At 41.8% G+C, this 19,615-nt stretch overlaps 1 protein-coding gene across 3 annotated transcripts in view; it reads right to left on the bottom strand.

The window, feature by feature from the left end:
- Positions 1-266: 266 nt before the first annotated feature.
- The window catches only part of SPTB (spectrin beta, erythrocytic), an 80,495-nt gene continuing 61,146 nt past the window's right edge, over positions 267-19,615 (bottom strand). For all 3 annotated transcript variants that reach the window (XM_069950862.1, XM_069950863.1, XM_069950864.1), the window contains 14 exons: positions 18,589-18,867; positions 17,177-17,307; positions 15,905-16,109; positions 14,439-14,813; positions 13,107-13,351; positions 11,699-11,837; positions 11,031-11,115; positions 9,276-9,472; positions 7,534-7,631; positions 5,428-5,497; positions 4,958-5,226; positions 3,395-3,568; positions 2,576-2,618; positions 267-1,137 (listed from right to left, as the gene is read on the bottom strand). In XM_069950862.1, coding sequence (XP_069806963.1) covers positions 976-1,137; positions 2,576-2,618; positions 3,395-3,568; positions 4,958-5,226; positions 5,428-5,497; positions 7,534-7,631; positions 9,276-9,472; positions 11,031-11,115; positions 11,699-11,837; positions 13,107-13,351; positions 14,439-14,813; positions 15,905-16,109; positions 17,177-17,307; positions 18,589-18,867 — 2,472 coding nt within the window. In that variant the 3' untranslated portion in view covers positions 267-975. The remainder of the gene's footprint in view (positions 1,138-2,575; positions 2,619-3,394; positions 3,569-4,957; positions 5,227-5,427; positions 5,498-7,533; positions 7,632-9,275; positions 9,473-11,030; positions 11,116-11,698; positions 11,838-13,106; positions 13,352-14,438; positions 14,814-15,904; positions 16,110-17,176; positions 17,308-18,588; positions 18,868-19,615) is intronic.

Here is a 19,615-nt window from a genome sequence, read left to right as displayed (position 1 = left end):
CTATGGTTTGAGGAATTACATATCGCCACCTAATTTCATTGTGACAGTTGCCAATAAATTAAAACTATGTGGCCATTGCTTGTTGCTTGTGGCCTTTTTGAGCCTACTAAAAAAGGTGTCAGGCCAATTTCTTCAACTTAATTTAGGCATGGGGAAATTCAGCCCTCCAGCTGTTGCAAAACTACAATTTCCATCATGCCTGGACAGCCAAAGATAAAGCTTCGGCTTTCCAGGCATGATGGTAATTGTAGTTTTGCAACAGCTGGAGGGCTGAAGGTTCCCCATGCCTGACTTAATTGAATGAGTAGATCTCATCCAGTAGAGCCCACTACATACAGGGGCAGGGTCATAGACTCCAACCTCATTGAGGTCATGTTCAGCCTTTAAAACTAAACCAGACAGCAAAGGGCTGAAGGCAGTCCACTACAGGATACAGTACAACATTGTTCTTTGCTATATTTTACTATCGTGGATAACTACCAAATGCAATGGATCTCTACCTGCTGGCAAAACGTCATGACCAGGAAAATAACATTTGAGGAAAACTTCTGCAAGACATGCAAACTAGAAGAAGCCATCCGATATTGCGGACAAGATGACAATATATATTCTTGTAATAACAGAAGGACCAGTAGTTCAAATGCCTATATGGATACTGCCGCTCTCCACTATAACAAGTGGATGCTAGTCATACACTTTGGGATGCCATATTCTGGACTGAACCAATCCATCAATTACTAGAGGCATTAATGCGGTGGTTTCTAGTAAATTAATGTGCTGTTGGTATGGTCCAGAAAATGGCCGCATCTACTGTGTGTAAATGATGGGTCCACTTCTAGCAGGAACTCAGATCATAGTGGTGTGATTTCAGGTGGTCAGAGATGCGGGGATGAGCCAACTCCCAGGAACTGTAGTGCTCAGACGGTTTCCTGTTAGGTAAAAAGTAGACAGTACTTGGTTGGGGTTCCTTAAATACTATTTTTTAGATGGGAAGAGGCTGAATCTTTTTTCCTTTTTCTCTGGCTTGACCTCTGAGGCAGATGTGGAAGGGAGAGGAAGACTTTTAGACTTTGGTTTCTGATCAGATGTCTCTGCGATCGATGTTCTGAGACTGTCAATCCAGGCTTGACGATCAGCCTAAAATATGTAAAAAATAATTGTAAGGATGAAATGTATCAAAAGTTCACAAACTGTGGTGCAATGCTTCAAGGAGAGAATACACAGTAATCAGGGGCATCTTTACAAGATTGTAAATGGGGGCAGTGTAAAGGCCCTATTACACCAAGTGATTATCAACCGTTAGGGGTGTTAAAAGGCAACATGCATAATGTCGGCTAATTGTTGTCTTTCAACGTGTTGAAAGAACACAATCCTGACAGGTCAGCGCTTACTTGCTCCTCATTTAGGGCCATGTAATAGGGCCTTATGGATTTTCAGATACTGGTTCAAGGTGTAGTTTGGAGAGTGTTTCCGGTGCTCGATGAGTTAAAGGGGTATTCCACTCCCCTTCCCCCAGTTCAGAGCATGCCGCCTTCTGCTGAAGACACAGAAAACTGTGCGTGAGCTGTTCTCCCTATCTCCACTCCTCCCCCGTTATTTCTGAGACGGCTAATGTAAACAGCGTCTCTAGTTGTGTTTCTGTGCACTCTGTAATGCCGGGAAGGTTAATCACAGTGAGGTTACGAGCAACTTGACCTCAGAATAATCCTCCCGGTATTACAGTGCAGGTACAGCCCACCAGGGACACTGTTTACATATGCCATTTTGGAAGTTAGGGAGGAGGAGGGGGTTAAGAGTGAAGAAAGACAAAGTAAACAGTTCACTTGCAGTTTTTTGTGTCTTCAGCAGAAAGCAACAGCTCAGAACTGGTAGAAGGAGACTGAAAAGATAATGACAAGTATGGAACAAATTGTAAGTCTCCATGGGGGATGATTCAACATGCATTTTACCTTACCAGAATACCCCTTTAACATATAATGGATAACATTTTAGAAGTCCACGTTTAAAGTATTATTGTCACATAAAAAAAAATTCACATGTCACTCAGACATGTCATATATCCTTATGAGTAGGGGGCTGAGTGTTTCGGTCCACAGCTCGCTGCTCCCCTTGACTTTTTGCATAAAAAGGGCTTCATTGTAAGCCCATAGACTTAGCCTATGCAACGAGTTAGGAAAAGCAGCGAACTTGGGAGTGAAGCAATCAGCTGTGCTCTTCTCCTGGTATATCTAACAATCGATGGGTGTCTGAACATCAGACCTCAATTTATCAACACTTTTGACATGTCTGTGAGACATCAAAAGTTTTTTATAGTGACAGTAAGGGCCATGTTAGGAGCAAGCTCCTTGTTCCTCGCTTACTGTCGGTGCTTTTACAAGCACTGACATTGAGCCCGGGGGACGGGGGGGGGGGGAACCATGGGGAGCTGTCTAAGGGTAGCCCATAGAAAATAGCGGTGGTCTGCTACCACCACTACTATTGCACGGAGTAGTGGCCAGAAGACAGTCACGATGGTTATCAGGATTTTGGTTTATGCAGAAAGGCAATTGTTGTATTGTAGTTGTATTGTACATACCTCATCTTTTGTTAGGAAGAGCCACTCATTGCCGTCACATAGCCTGGAAAATCAAAGCACAGTTTTATTTACAAAATACAATCCTCTATATGTTCAAAATCTTTAGGCTATGTTCACACAACGTAAATTAACGGCCTTGGTTTTCACCCGGCCGGACGTGTACGTTGTATAATTTTGCTTCCTAGCTTGTTTCTGAGCGGGATGAAACAAGTAATTTATTTGGAATACTGCGCCCAGCCCAATAAACCACACAGAATTTTTTTTATTTCAAAATCAAGTTTAATTTTGCAGAAATAAATATTCCATCCGCGGCCGCATTGAAATTTACGTCCGTAGTTGGAACATTACCGGCCGGAAATAAATGACATGTTCATTTTTCACGGAGCTGTGAAAACAACGGCTGTTGTCTGATACGTAGTGTGCATTGTACAACCGTAGTTCATATATATATTGCAGCCAAGGCATAAACCTCAAAACTATGGCCGTAGTTTTGCGGTTCGGACTACGGCCGTAGTTTTACGTAGTGTGAACATAGCCGGAAACTGTAAAACAGATGTATAACTTGAACAGTGACAAACTATTCCAATTAGTGTGAGTGTGATAATCACCCAGCTTTCCGTTTATCCCTTCCTGGCACTATGACAGAATAGTCAGAATGAAGCATCTGGAAAAATGCTAAGTGACAACAGTGTGAGATGGTGCACAGGTGTACAGTAGCGGGGCATAAGCCTCTGGATAGCTAGCAGAGCTGTAAAACACTCAGAACTGTAACTATCAGGTAAGCTGTGAAGGAATGTTCTGGTAAGAGTACTACAATACCTTAGCCTGAACACATGCTTTTTCTTCTTATAGTCCGCCACTGCTTCACAAGCCGCACCGCCCAGGAAAAGAAGTTCTTCACCTGGTAAAGTTTCATTCAAGGAAAAACTCTTGACATCTTTGTAAAAATATAAATCATGATCCTTAAGGACACAGAAGACATTGTTCCAGGACCTGCAGAGCAAGAAGACACCATGAATACGTACTTATTTGCATTCTTTTCATTTTATATAAAAAAGTAGAAATGAGCATCAATCTTGCCAGAACTAAATGTAAGTGTACTTCTATAGAACTTCTATGCAAGAAGTCAGGCTTCTCTCTTTTTAGGTCCTGTCTACATTTCAGTGCTATGTGATTTCAGACTGGTTTTTCAAGTGTAAGATGGATACACAAATTCCTGCTGAAAACAGGACCTGATTAAAAAAAAAAAAAAACAGCTACAAGCCAAATAAAAAATCACTCAAGTGCCACTTCAAAAGAAAAAAAAGTGTTGGCTAATCCCTCAAAACACATACAGATGACTGCTAGGAAAGGTGATGAATTTCCTCCAAGAACGGTCTACAACATGTCACATTTAGACAGATGAGTTGCCCAGTACCAGCTGAGAAAATTCACCTTTAACTATCAGAACTCACCATATCGGAAAGTGATAGTGACATTATAGAATTTTTTTCTGAATCTGCTTTTCAGATGGACTGATGCACATAGCAAGTGAACACTGAAAGGCAGCGTTCACACAATATCTATCCTTGGCTGTATTTCCAGCGTCTTTTTGGATGGGCATCATTTCAAAGCAAAAATATATCCATATTATGCAAACTACAGCCGTAATATGCATACTACAGTCATATTACACAAGATCACAAGCAGTCTATACTTACCATCTGTGCTGCTTGTGAACCGGATGCTCTCCAGTGCTTCAGGCCGGGCTGGTGCTTGGTAATAGACTGGTGGCGGTGCCGGTCTATTCATGGTAAAAACAGAAAAGCGATCTACCGCTGGTACTTTGCTTCAAGGCTCCACCTCCTCCAGAATGATTGACAGTCGGAGGAGGTGGAGCCTGAAGATACAGCAGGCAACCGAAGGACTGAAGAGCCAAATGCCAAATGGATCTCAAGCAGCATGGTTGGTAAGTATACACTGCTTGTTACCTGCAAACTGGCAACACAGATATATACATATTCTAGGGCTGCACAAACAATACAAGGATCATTCATGCAGCCCGGTCACTCGATTTTTCGTGGCTTGTAAAGTTTCTGCAAAAGAGTGCCAATCTTGTTAATTGGCAGTCATTTGCGGCAAACAAATCTTTAGGTCTAAAAGATTAATAGATTAATTTTTATATGATCTCCCAGGGACCTGTGTTGCAGCACTTGTTTGTATATTTAACCTGATCCTATCTGTAACATTGCATAACATGAAGATATACCAAAGCTAAAGCTACCTGAGCCATAAAAACATCTATGCATACAGACCTTTAACCAGCCTTAAATACTCAGCTCCGATTTAATAAATATTGTACTTGTACTCTTATCTTAACCATATTGTCATTGGGTATTCTACCTGTTTTGCGCTTTCTTTAGTGGTCCTTCCAGGTCGTGTTTCCTGAGTAAGTTTCCTTGCATATGAGCACTGGCAGAACTAGACAGACTTGCTGGAAGAGTTGAGACCTCTTCTGTTACAATCACAGTTGGGTGTAATACGCTGTACTCTGACGGCCCTGCCCGTTCACTCTCTGGATCCTCTGTTGTGCTTTTCCACTCTTCCACAATTATTTGCGTCTCTTGTATATCATGTTTGCTAGGGAGTTGGTGTTCTATCATTTCTTTTTCCTATAACAAAATAAGGGAAACATGTCATAAAATATCGTCAGATCATTGAAAAATCATAGAGGTACATGAACATACTAATCTGGCTCAAGTCAAATGTTGGCCGGCCAAGCACAGAAACCACAAATAATAAAAGTTGCTATAACTGATTAGTTTTCACACAAAATTGTAGCCCAGCCAGAAGATAGAACAGTCTCCGCTTACCTCTTCTGGTTCCTCCACTGCTTGGCTCAGAGATGGTTCCCAATATTCTCTTTCGTCTTTTGGCTGAACACTGGGAATAGAAACATTGTAAATCAGTTAGTCATAGAGATCTATGATATATTCATGTCCGCAACAATAACATTAACATGAAATCTGTCCATCCCGTTCTGGCTTCAGATACCCCGAGCTTTTAGCCACTGCTGTTGGGGAAAGCTGTATGTGGCTAGAGATGTGCAAACTGAGCCTTCCAAATCCAGACTAGTTTTGAACTGTGCAAAAAGCCAAACCAAACCTTTTGCAAAGTTCGGATCAAGTTGAGAAGATTGGGGCTGCACATCTAAAAAACAAACAAAAAAATATTTTCTCACCTGTCCTGCTCTCTCCCGGTGTCCTCATCTGGGTCTTTGTGTCTTCAGCCACCTCCTGCCCGTTCAGCCAATCGCTGACTGAGACAGGAAAGTGCTGTGGCCAGTGATTGGCTGAGAGGGCTGTCTTTGTTGTATCTGCAATGACAGCTCGCTCAGCCAATTTCTGGCTGCATAACTGTCCTATCTTAGGGCCCTATTCTACCGGACGATTATCGTTCAGATAATCGTTAAATCGTTCTAATCGTTGAAATGCAGTTAACGATTAACGACCGAACGAGAAATCGTTGATCGCTTTATAAGACCTGGACCTATTTTTATTGTTCCTCGTTCGCAAATCGTTCACATTGAATAAGACGTTCGTTCATTCGCAGTAGATACGAACGCAATAGCGAAGAAAAAACGATCGCAAATACGATCATAAGTAACGATTATTGTTCCATGGAAATGAGTGAACGTTTCCAGGTATTTCGCAATAGCGGTCATTTGAGATCGTTAATTGTTAACGATTATGCAAACGATAATCGTCCGGTGGAATAGGGCCCTTAGTTAGGGATTGGCTGAATAGAACTTTGGTGCCTGCAGGGACCAGAGAAGAAGGACACCGGGGGAGAGCAGACTGGTAAGTATAGATGAGCACATTTTTTTGAACCATGATGAAACAGCTAAACGCCTGCAATCGTGTAGCTGTTTTAGGGCAGTTCATTTAAATTTCGGTTTGGACTAACCTAAACTTTACATTAGAGTTTAGCGAACCTGCCAAACCGAATTTAACAAGTTTGCTCATCTCTACAAGTGGCCGTACACTTCCCCTGTAGGACCCATTACGGGAAATCCATAAAATGTCAAAGGGAAAGCATGTGGGCGGATAATTAGAGGACCCGTTCCATCGCTGACATTAACAGCAGAGCTAATCATACATGTTAATAAGGAATGAAAGTCACATGTTCTATTGTTTATGGTCAGCTTTAACAACAGGGCCAATATGATGAAGAGGGGAATTTACTGGTGCATATTTTAATAAACCTGTACATCATCTGGATGAACTTCTGATAAATTCCCAAAACTTTATTGTTTCATCACTATACTGAGTCAACATTCTACATTATCTGGCTCACATATGAGATGAATGACATACGTGACAAGATGTTTTGTGTGGCTGTTCAGAAGGTAGCTATATTGAAAGCAAAACTGTCTACAGTGAACAGCATCAGTCTTTCAAATCAACTGGTGTGAGAAAGGTATACAGATTTGTAAATTACTTCTATTAAAACATCTAAAAAGTCTTCCCATACTTATCAGCTGCTGTATGTCCCACAGGAAGTGGCATTCTCTTTTCTGTCTGATGCCACTTCTCTCCGTAACAGAAACTGCTCAGAGCAATAGCAAATCCCTATTGAAAACCTTTCCTGCTTTGGACAGATCCTGTCACAGACAGAGGGGGCAGCAGAAAGCACTGTGTCAGACTAGAAGTAATGCACCACTTCCTGCAGGACATACAGCAGCTGATAAGTACTGGAAGAATGTAGTTTTTTTTTTAATAAAAGCAAATTACAAATCCGCATAACTTTATGACACCAGTCGATTTGAGTATTCAGTTATGTAGATGACAAAAATAATATGATAACAATAGTGAACATGATCTGTGCCGGTCTCGGCATGCAGCTGCCTTGTCATTGACCATCCCCACCATTAAACATGATCATCTTAATAATAATTAAGGCTCATTATTCGGTCTTACTGGATTTCTGCCTGGACCTCTCTGGTTTCAGCCTCAGCTGCCATAGCCATTTGTTGCATCCTGGCTTCCTGGTATTTACGTATTTCCAGCAATTCCAACTGAGAATGAAAAATAACATTATAAATGTGCCATTCATGCGAGAAGCATTGTGATGGAGGACGACCAGCACCTGAAATTTATTTATCAACTAATGAATGCCATATAGAAACACACTGACACAGACAGATTGTAGTACAGATTCCCTTTTAGAGTCTGCACTGAAATCAATGCGAAGTCTGCTTTAACACAGTGCCAGGCTATGTTCACACATAGTATTTCCATCAGTCTTTTTTCAACCAAAACCAGAAATGGAACTGACTAGGGAAAACAGATTCGCCCCTTCTCCCTGGTGTACGCCTGCTGTATCCCCCGCTTGCCCGATGGGTGGCCTGGAGGGCATGGCAAGGCGGGGAGGAGGCGTGACCACTAATAGGTATGCGCCTCCTTGAGAATATGGCTGAGGAAAAGAGCGGACCTAATTTAAGATCAGTGTACGAGTATGCCAGTCTACATAAATCCCCCCCAAGGTGTCTTATAGAAATCTGTACTGTGGTTTATCCAGCATGGATTTTGATGCTGCAGATCTGGGAATCCACACTCAGAACACAAATAAATGACCTGTATCCTATCAATGTGTTTCCTTGAGGATTTTATGTGGAAATCACATCAGATTGCCAAGGTGCAGATATCTACCATAATATGGGGCCAGATCATACATTATAGTGTATGCCCTTGGATTTCTGATACAAGTAAATGAAATATTTTTGCAATAAAAAAAAAAACTTGGCCTGAACAATATATCAGAGAATGCTATGCTGTTTATAGTGCATATTGGCTATTGCCTATTGTTTATTTTTTAGGAGACCTGAGGTCTGTATGCAGAATGGGAATAAATAAAGAAGAATGGCCTAAATCCCTTAAAGTGACTCTGTACCCACAATCTTAGCCCCCCCCCCCCCCCCCCCCAAACCACTTGTACCTTCAGATAGCTGCTTTTAATCGTTCGGCAGGTGATGCAGTTATTGTCCTAAAAAACAACTTTTAAACTGGCAGCCCCTGGCCTAGATTGTATATGCATTAGGCTGGCAAAACCTTTCTGTCCCTCCTCCCCATCCTCTTCATCATTAGGAATGCTCCAGGTAGATTGTCTCCTATTCCTCAGCTGTGTCAGCACGGCACATGGGCTGGATTGTTAAGGCACCTGTGCAATGTTCAGACAGGAGAAAATGTTCTAGGGGCATTCCTAATTATGAGGAGGGTGGGGAGGAGGGACAGAGAGGTTGTGCCAGCCTAATGCATACACAATCTAAGCACCGGCCATTGAGCACGGGGCTGCAAGTTTAAAGGTTGTTTTTTAGGACAATAACTGCATCACCTGCCGAACGGACCCCAGGACAGGTCTTGGATTAAAAGCAGCTATCTGAAGGTACAAGTGGTTTGGGGGGTTCAGATTGTGGGTACAGAGTCACTTTAAAACTAAAAAAAATAAATGTCACCTGTTACTCTTATAATAATCACTATATATCTGTTTTATGTATGTATATACTGTGTTGGGATTTGGACAGCTGGGGACCCTGGCTGTGAGCCATCTATGCTGAGCTTGATGTGGTCTGATGCCCTCAGCTACCACTTTCATTCATTCAGTGAGAGCCGGGCCACAGGCAGCTGGTGCAGTGTTTCAGTGTATCGCATTACACACGTACCGTAGTCAGCCTTTCAAGTGCTGAAAATCTTTCTTCCCATGTGGCCGTGGACTTTTCAAAGGCTTCATGCTTTTTTAGTAACTTCTCCACATCATCGACACTGTTTCCAACATGTGTGGCCAGCAAGTAGGGTTCCTTAGCTATTAACCAGGCCTCTGCCATGGAGGCATCTCTGGCAAACTGACAAACCTCCAACACTTAAAAGAATAGCAGGAAGATACTGTTAACCCTCACATGCAGCATGTCAGGCTCGCCATATTAATCTCAATTGACTATGCTTATAATACAGACAAATGGGTACGGAAATAGAATTCTTGGTCAATGCTAGCCTATGGGCACATTAGACTTAAAATGGTATGGCATATATACTAACTGTAACGTTAAACAAAACTGGAACCTATTTCAGAATTACTCTAATGCATAGACAATGTATATCTCTTCTAATTTTTCTGATATATAGGCATTACAGATTTGTAAATGACTTGTATCTGAAAATCTTAAGTGTTCCAGTGCTTATCGGCTGCTGTATGTCCTGCAGGAAGGGGTGTATTCTTTCCAGTCTGACACAGTGCTCTCTGCTGCCACCTCTGTCCATGTCAGGAACTGTCCAGAGCAGTAGCAAATCCCACTTAAAAGAAAACCTCTCCTGCTCTGCACAGTTCCTGACATCAGAGGTGGTGGCAGAGAGCACTGTGTTAGACTGGAAAGAATACACCACTTCCAGTAGGACATACAGCAGCTGATAAGTACTGGAAGGCTTGACATTTTTACATAAAAGTAAATTACAAATCTGTCTAACTTTCTGCCACCAGAAAGTAGCTTAAAGTAGCAGTAGCTCTTTAAAGGTACGTTCACACTTACCGGATCCGCAGCAGATTTCATTTAAATAACTGAACACAGCATCAAATCTGCACCATCAAATCTGCTGCGGATCTGCTGCAGATCTGCTGCGGATCCTGTAGGTGTGAATGCACCCTAATTAGGGTGCGTTCACACGTACAGGATCTGCAGCAGATTCGATGGCGCAGATTTGAAGTTTCAGATTCAATGCAAAGTAAGAGCCCTATTCCACCGGACGATTATTGTTCAGATTATCGTTAAATCGTTCGAATCTAAACAATAATCGTTCGGTTGAAATGCAATTAACGATTAACGACCGAACGAGAAATCGTTGATCGCTTTATAAGACCTGGACCTATTTTTATCGTTGCTCGTTCGCAAAACATTCGCAAATCGTTTGCATTGAATAAGACGTCGTTCGGTCATTCGCAGTAGCGAAGAAATAGCGAAGAAAAATTATCGCAAATACGATCATAAGTAATGATTATCGTTCCATGGAAATGAGTGAACGTTTTCAGGTCTTTCGCAATAGCGGTCGTTTGAGATCGTTAATCGCTAATAATTATGCGAACGATAATCGAAAGGTGGAATAGGGCCCTAACTCTGGGCCATCAAATCTTCTGCGGATCTGCTGCAGATTCAAATCTGCGCCATCAAATCTACTGCAGATCTGCTGCAGATCCTGTACTTGTGAACGCACATGTAGCTTTTGGACTCCTGGAATGGTAGGCAAGTCTTGTATAGTTGAGTTATATGTTTCTGCATTGGACCATCACTGATCACTTCCTAAAACTTTACTAGAGCTAATTTTTCATAAATTGCCAACTCTAGTACCAACAAGAAGGATGAAGAGTAATATTCAACTAAGAAAAATGCTCCTATCTGACCACTAGGTGGCACTGTGTGTTTACTTACAAACATTTAGCCATTCCCATCGCTTGTCCCATTTCTCCATCATCTCTGCCCTTCTTTCAGCGAGCTCGCCAAGCTTTTCCTTTATCTGTTAAAATGATAAAAATGGATTATAGAATACTGTCAGAGGGGAGGTTGTACATACTATGTAATCCATTGGCCATGATTTTCACATCGTGTGAACCTTAAGGCAAAAACAGACTCCAAAAAGTATACTTCAATTTACCTTCCCTTCTACTATTGATTTATGGGAATCAATGAAATGACAGAAACCCTTTAAGAACAAATCTTTTTAGTGCCCTTTAAATGGGCTGTCTAGGATTAGAAAAATATTTCTGCTGTATTCCAGAAAAAGAGCCACACCTGTCCATGTTTTTTTTTTTTTTTTTTTTGTATTGCAGCTCTAGTGACATGAATAGGTCTGAACTGCAGTACCAATAATAACCTGTGGTCAGTTGTGGCACTATTTTAAATAAAAAAAAAATCAGTTTTCATGCTGCTATACTGGGCTCCTAGTTCACAATGCTGGCTTCACACTGCAACACATCTAATAGACTGCTGAATTCAGAGGAGTACAAAATGATGGTGTTCAATGCTGACCTGATAGAGGTTCCCATTAAAAGGCAAATAACGATATATCATGTATGACATTTTAGGGATTGAGATTTTACCTCTTCTGAATCCGGGTGATTACGAGCCAGCAGAGTTTCACCTAGCTCAACACAGCTGCTATAAGTCGTGTTTCTGGCTTCGATTTCAGCCCTCAGTTCCTGGTGGTATTTTATCAGGAACTCAACAGACGACACATCTCTGGGAATCAAAAAATAGGACATAAACACATTTTTTGGCAAGAGTTAAGTGCACCTGTTGGTTACATGCACGGGTGGCGGCCATGTTATAGGACCAATCATTCACAAGATGTAGCTGATCAGCAAAACATCATAGTGTAGTGGATGGGAGAGCTCACAGCTTGGGTTATAACTGATAAATAAATATGGATGCAACAAGAAATACAAATGTATTTGTATGAACTTTAATGTTATGGTATGAACTTTAATATTACACTTTTAAAGCAAGGGCTGCACGGACATTGCTAAGGATATATATACAGCCCCTGCTGCATGATAATCGAGGCTCAGGAAACGAACGCTGATCGGTGCTCATTTACTTTAGTGATCGGGCTGTCAATGGGTTCAGCCTACATTATTCTAATGTGTATTGCGGCACGGTGATCGCGGCACAGATCACCCCCCTGCAGCAGAGATGACAGGAGCGCGTGATGTGTGCTCCTGTCATTGCACCCGACTACTCACCTATTCCCCCGTGGCGGCCGGCTTCATGTTCACCAGAAGTGACCTGGACTACGCTGCCTTCTTCTCCCGGCAGTGTAGTCCAGGCCACTTCCGATGAGCGCGTGTAGCCGTCTTGCACGGGGGAATAGGTGAGTAGTCAGATGCGATGACAGGAGCACACATCATGCGCTACTTTCATCTCTGCTGCCAGGGGGTGGGAGGATCCGTGCCAGGCAGTGGTTGGGCTCCGGCTAGGGGATCTGTGCAGTGATCATACTCTTTACAGCCTAATTAGGCTGTGTTCACACTATGTATATTTCAGTCAGTATATATTAGTCAGTATTGCAACCAAAACCAGGAGTGGATTAAAAACACAGAAAGGATCTGGTCACACAATGTTGATATTGAGTGGATGGCCGCCATATAACAGTAAATAACTGCCATTACTTTAATATAACAGCCGTTGTTTTAAAATAACAGCAAATATTTGCCATTATATGGCGGCCATCCACTCAATTTCAACATTGTGTGAACAGATCCTTTCTGTGTTTTTAATCCACTCCTGGTTTTGGTTGCAATGCTGACTGAAATATACTGACTGAAATATACATATACTGACTGAAATATACGTAGTGTGAACACAGCCTAATTAAAGTGTACCTGTCATTATAAAAAAAAAAAAACGTTTGACTTGTCCAAGGAACATACGAAAAGTTATGTTTGAGTGCAATACCTCTTTAATATTATAAATACAAAAATAGAATTGGCAGGTGAATAAGTCTTGTACCTTGGCTTCTCCTGGGTTTCAATCTGTCTAATGATACTTTCCATCCAGAGCATTAAATTGCGGACCATGCTGAAGAAATGGAACTTCTCAGCCGCACTGCTCAGCTCTGTACGGCGCCCATCACAGGCATCCAGCAGGGCTTTCCAAGCCTCTGTCACCTCCTTCTCCTTTTTCTGAATCTCCATGGCTTGATCGCCTGCATAAGCTGCATGTAGACGTGTTGCTGTCTCTTGGAAACCTTGAACCTGTCATAATAAAAAGCACCATATATAAAATGTATCTGTAGCCTTTGATACTCCTTCCCTCCCTAGTTTTATTCTGTACAGAGTGTCATTGTATTTTCATCACAAAAGTTAAAAGACCATTACTTGTTACGTTAGATGACTTCTAGTTAAAAGACAACTACAGTGGTACCTTGGTTTAAGAGTAACTTGGATTAAGAGCGCTTTGGTTTAAGAGCTCACAGTTTTTCTAAATTGTAACTGTACTCTGATCCAGGAAGTCTACCTCACCTTAGCAGATCCACTTCAGGCTGGGGCTTGCATCAAGGGACAGGACTGTGGAGGTAATCTTAGCTGTAACCCTTCTCTTCCCAGACAGTGCTTCTATACTGTGCCCACATATGCCCTGCTTATTCTTTAATGCTTACTGCAGTCTCTGTCAGTCCTTGTGTTTTCCATCCTCTGCATTCCTGCTATAATGTGCCTGCACTGACACTCAGCTATACACACTGCTGCTATAATGTGCCTGCACTCACACTCAGCCATTCACACTGCTGTATAGAAAAGTTTCTGTCACTGTCCTCCTGCACAGCTCTGTCATTCTGACTTCCTGATTGGTCTATGCTGAACACACACCCTTCCCCACTGTAGTCATGTGACTACACAGACCTTTTACAGCAGCCCTGCTATTCTCTCTATTCTCTGTCTCTAAATGTTTGTTTCATTTGTTTTACATGTTATTCAGAATAAAAAAAAAAACATTATTTTTGAGGAAGGGGGGAACTAATTGTTGGAATTTCATTGATTTCTTATGGGAAAATTTGCTTTGGTTTAAGAGTGATTTGGATTACAAGCACGGTCCCGGAACAAATTATGCTTGTAATCCAAGGTACCACTTTATTAATCGGTTGCAATGTTGAGGTGAGGCCAAACAAGTAGCCATCTGCATGTGCCCAAAATGTGGAAGTCAATGGCTGCTGGCAAAATTGAATGACATGTTTTGGCTGCATGCGGCCGGCTGCTCATGTGGCCTCACCCTAATCATTTTCCTGGGGTCCAGCTGCTGTACAATATGAAGCAGCGGTGCCATCATTGTAGGTGATATATCTACCTGTGAGCCAATAAAATGAATGCCCCTTTCAAAGTCTGCGTGTACTCTGTGCAATGTTTCAGCAGTGTGTACATCTCCGCCTAGCTCCTCTGGTAACTCCTTGTGCTTCTCTTCAATCAAGCTGAGGATCTCTGTGCCATCATAGAAGTATTTGTGTAGGTCGTACGATGCAGACAGGAGCTGGACACGGGTGTCGATCAGTTCCAGTAGATCGGCCCAGCTCTCGTTCAGGTTGTCTTTCCATTCTGCAATGGTTGCGGCTTCAGAATGACCAGCATCAATCAGTTCCTCAATTAGAATATTCACATTGTCAATACGTTCCTGTCCAATTGTCCCTGTCTCCTTTGCAAAGTCACGGAATTTGTCTCGAAGTATCTAGGAAAAAATAATTTTTATAGGGCATCAAGAAAGAACACCGCTCAAAAGCCAAACAAAGCAAGTCACATCATGACCAAGGCAAATACATTATTTCACATGCCAAATGTTATACCAACCAACCTGATTCATGTGTTGTTATAGAAGGAACCATGAATTCTGTATTGTACCAGTCCGCGAACTAAATCTGAACCAACTTTGTGTAGGGTGTCATGGGATTCATAAAGGAGACTCTCTCAACATATATATATACTATGAGCCAGTCTCGGTGACTTGGGTGTTGAATAGCTTTATCCCTTACGTATTTAATCAGTTTCTCTCATTCATTATTGTATTTGATTTTCAAACCCCGAGACAAATATACAGTTACTGAAGACATTTGGGAATGCAGGTACTTTTTCATAGAACTGTCACGATTCGTTCAGCTGGTCTGATGGTCCTATTAGACAAAGCAATTTTTACTGATAAACGATCGCAAACTAACCTGAAATTGTCACCATATTATACAGAAAGATAGTCGTTAGTTACCCTCATTATAATGATTGTTACTACGATCGTTTACTTAATCTGATCCCAGCAAAGGAAGGAACGATTACACTGCAATTACACTGAACGATTAGTTAACGAATGCGGAACTACAGCGAACGAATGTGGAAATACAGTGAAATACAGTGAAATCAACGACCAACGTCACACGAACGTTTTTTTGATAGTTGCCCGCAATTACACAGGACAATTATCAATATAACGATGTAATAGGGCCCTATACTTTCTATACTGTAACCCTTCAGCCAGTGATCCATAGCTGTTTGTCATTATATCACCTTCCATTTCATATACTAAATGTATTAGGGGGGAATTTATCAACTAAGCCATTATCAAAAGCACAATTTTTTTGCATTTTTTCCATAATTTTTATGTAGTGCAGAATTTATCAAAAACATTCCTTAAACGTTTTAAGTAAACTTGCTTAAAAATGTCAAAAAACATAAGGATAATTTTTATCAGCTGCAAGTTCATGAGATGCAGCCCCTTCATGGCTACCCATCAAGCAGACAACAGAGGACAGGACAGATGGATAGGATACTTACAGTGACATGATCTAAATCTTGACCCATCTCCTGGGATGAGGCTTTGATGTCTCTTTCTGCAATCCACTGCTCCAGATCTTCCACTTCACGTCTTAGCTGAAACATGTGATAGTGGTTGTCCAGGTTCTGTCTCCGCTCATCTGCCCTGTCCCTTAAGGCAGCATATTGTTTTTCCAGATTGTCCTGGTATCGTATTATCTGTTCACTGTGAGTAGAAAGAAGTATTATATGACGTGGAGAGAAGGGAGCGGCTGCACATGCCACCTATGGCTGATACTAATGCCGCTAGGCCTATTTTAAAAACCAACTCCAGGATGTCGGTATAATTTGATCAAACCATATTGCCCCGTGTACCACGTGCCGGTCCTCTGGTTCACACGGGTCCCTACGCTAACTCCACACCGTGTCGGTCAGCAACCGCCAACCCCGCAAAGCTTGCACACGCAGGGAAGGGAGGCCATGGAATGGCCCTGCAACCCCAATGTCACAGGACCAAACCCAAAATGCTCCACCAAAACCCAGCCGGCACCACCGGCGGGGAAGGCTGCCCCCAAACAACACAAGTATGAATATGGTATTACACTTACCACCACTGCTGCAGACAGAATGGGAAAGACATAAGGTTCTGACATGTGAGCACAGGTATATCCTGCCAATTTGGGTCATGGGGGTCTTATGAAGGGGAGTGCCAGCTGCTCAGAAAAGGGAGAACTATAAAATACGACATGGAGAGAAGGGAGCGGCTGCACATCCCACCTATGGCTGATACTAATGCCGCTAGGCCTATTTTAAAAACCAACCAACCAAGAAGTATTATATAACGTGCCTTGGTCATGGTATTATCATTTTGAGGACACTTTACAAGGAACCTTAAAGTGTAGCTGGTGTTTAAATTTTTTAATGCAGAAAATCAATAGTACAAGTGATTTTAAGAAACTCTAATAGGTTTTATTAGGCAAAAGAGCCTCTTTCTGTACTCATAGAGCTGTTTTTCTACCTCCCCCCTCACTTCCTATCTGTGCATTATCAGGCAAAGCTGTCTTCATTTCAGTGGAGCAAAATGAAGACAGGTCCATTATAACCTATGGAGGGGGTTGGGGCCGAGGGGTTTGGGTAAACAGGAAGAGGAGACAAGCAGCTGTACATTTTGGAGACATAAAATGCTGGTCAGAAAGGTGACTGCTAGTCTGGGAACTTGATGAGGGAAGATTGCAGGATTATTTTTCCAACTGCCCAGATTGTTTGAATGTAACCTTAGTGGACTCCACATACCCGTCGGGGTGTTCCAATGCCAGGAGTTTCTGAGATTGCTCTGCCAACTCTTTGATATTTTTTCCATATTGCTCCACTGTCTGCTGCAAAATCAGATGTTTTTTCAACATTAAAACGACACTTTCTTCATCCTACCAAGAAAGATAAATCAATGTGAGGACAATGGTTACATGGAAAAGTGGCCTATGGAGTATCAAATAATGGCAATTAGTTTACTAAAAAAAGGTAGTGGGGGACATTTATGAAACCTATGGCTAGGGCATACACCAGGGAGAAGGCGCAGAGTCGGGCCTTCTCCCTGGTGTATGCCTGCTGTATCCCCCGCTCGCAAGATGGGCAGGCAGGGGGGCATCAAGGCGTGGAGGAGACATGGCCTCCTCCAGCACCTCATTTATCATGAGTTACGTAAATCTGTAAAAGCGTAAATCATAATTCAAATGTACATTTGCTGGAAACAGGTGTATCTCCCGATAGTGTGTAAGCTCATGCATGCGAGCAGGGACCTCACTCCTCTTGTATGGATAACTATATGTATATCTCTGTAATGTCTGATTTCTGTCTATGTATGTACCCCCAGAATTGTAAAGTGCTGCGGAATCTGTTGGCGCTATATAAATAAAAATTATTATAAAAAAAATATTATTACGTTGGGCGCAGGGTCAGGTGCATGGCCAGACGGATTCAGTAAGAGGCCTGCGCCTCTTAGTGAATTTGTCTGGGGGAAAGGGGGTGGAGCCTAAATGTCTCCCAGTGTGTTAACATGGCCCAAAATGGTTTTCCCTGGAAGGGATTTTGTAATGCAATAGGGTAAGTGCATAAGCCTTGTATTCTTTATTATTCTTAAGGCACCCTGACAACTGTCAGTTTTTAAACAGCAGCTATATTTGCCATACATACGTAACCTACACACTGGCTACACATAAAGTATACTAAATATATATGCTATACATTTATAGAACATACAGCGCTGTCACTAAGGTTGGGTTCACACTGCGTTTTTTTAAATCCGTTTAACGTATAGGTTCTATGGAAAAAATGGATGCAATTGTGTGTCATCCATCCATTTGGATCGATTTTCCATTGACTTCTATCATATTAAAAAGAAACGGATCAAAACTGATGCAGTTTTTTTACGTACAGAAAAGTAGTGTTAACTACGTTTTTTCTGTCCGTTAAAAGTAACCAATTAGAAACAGATACATTGAACGGATTGCAAAAACGCAGTGTGAATCCAGCCCAACATCAAGGTGACATCAGTTTTTTTTTTTTTTTTTTAACATTTCTAAATCATGGGCTGGAATCGGCATCATCCACATAGTAGCATTATATTACCCAAGTCTATATTTTTAGATAGTATTTTTCTTTTATGCTAATTTTCTTTGTGTATTACAACAAGCATATATTAAAAATACCTTTGGCTTTTCATCCCCCATCAAATACAGCTGTTGTTCATCGATCCAGGCCTCTGCTTCATTGGCATCTATATAATACTGCTGGGCCTCGTTGGCTTGGCTAAGGGCTTTCTGCCTAGCTACTGTTGCTGTCTGCAGACGATCCCATTGCTCTTGCAGTGATTGTCGTTGCTTCCTGATAGGTTCAGGGTTAACATCGGGTTCACCTTCCATAGCCTCCACTCTTCTAATAACATCATCAACTCTAGGACCATGACCTGCTATTTCTTTCTGCAAAGTCTAAAGTTCAGGAAAGAAAAAGAAAATAATAATAAGTAGAAAAAGTTGTAATTGTAGCATGTTAACATGTGAAACGCACCTGCTTTGAAGCTCTCTTCCCCATGGTATGGAGACTGGAATAAACATTAAGTAACTTCCTGGAGGGTGAGTGCCTCTATAGTAAAGTATAGTAATATTTTCTCATGTTGCTCCTGAATTGTACCGCAACTAACCTTGGACTGTGTCCCCTTGTTCTTGTGTTTAGTTTCTTTTTAAAAACACCCCTTTCTCCTGAACCTAATTTAGTCCTTTAATATATTTAAAGGGGAACTCCAGCGATCCAAAACACACAAAAATCATATAGATGCTCTCATCGATTCCCATCAATTGTTTGACACCTTTCCTACTAGTCTACACTGCTTTTAGCCCCAGATTCAAACTTTTACCAATGATCCCAGTTTTACATCATGGCCCCTGACTGGAAAGCTACATCTCCTAGCATGCATTGCACCTTAGAGCCAACTGCAGGGTACCTGCCCTTTCTTGTAGTTTCTGCACACCACTGGCTTTATCTGCTTTTATTTTCACTGTAAACACAGTATCTATCTTTCTGTCTCGCTATCTATTTATCTACATGTATAGAAAAAGAAAAAGATGAAACAACAGTGTCTCTTTTCCCCTATACTACTCAGGAGAGGCTGTTGTTTCCCTGCCAGGTTTTCACTGTGTGATGTCCGTGTTGGACGGTGTTACAGATAAGGTGTTACAA

The sequence above is a fragment of the Dendropsophus ebraccatus genome, chromosome 13, assembly GCF_027789765.1.
Source record: "Dendropsophus ebraccatus isolate aDenEbr1 chromosome 13, aDenEbr1.pat, whole genome shotgun sequence".
In the NCBI taxonomy this organism is placed as follows: domain Eukaryota; kingdom Metazoa; phylum Chordata; class Amphibia; order Anura; family Hylidae; genus Dendropsophus; species Dendropsophus ebraccatus.
The sequence above is the reverse complement of the archived record's forward strand: the minus strand, read 5'-3'. Positions and strand labels throughout refer to the sequence as shown.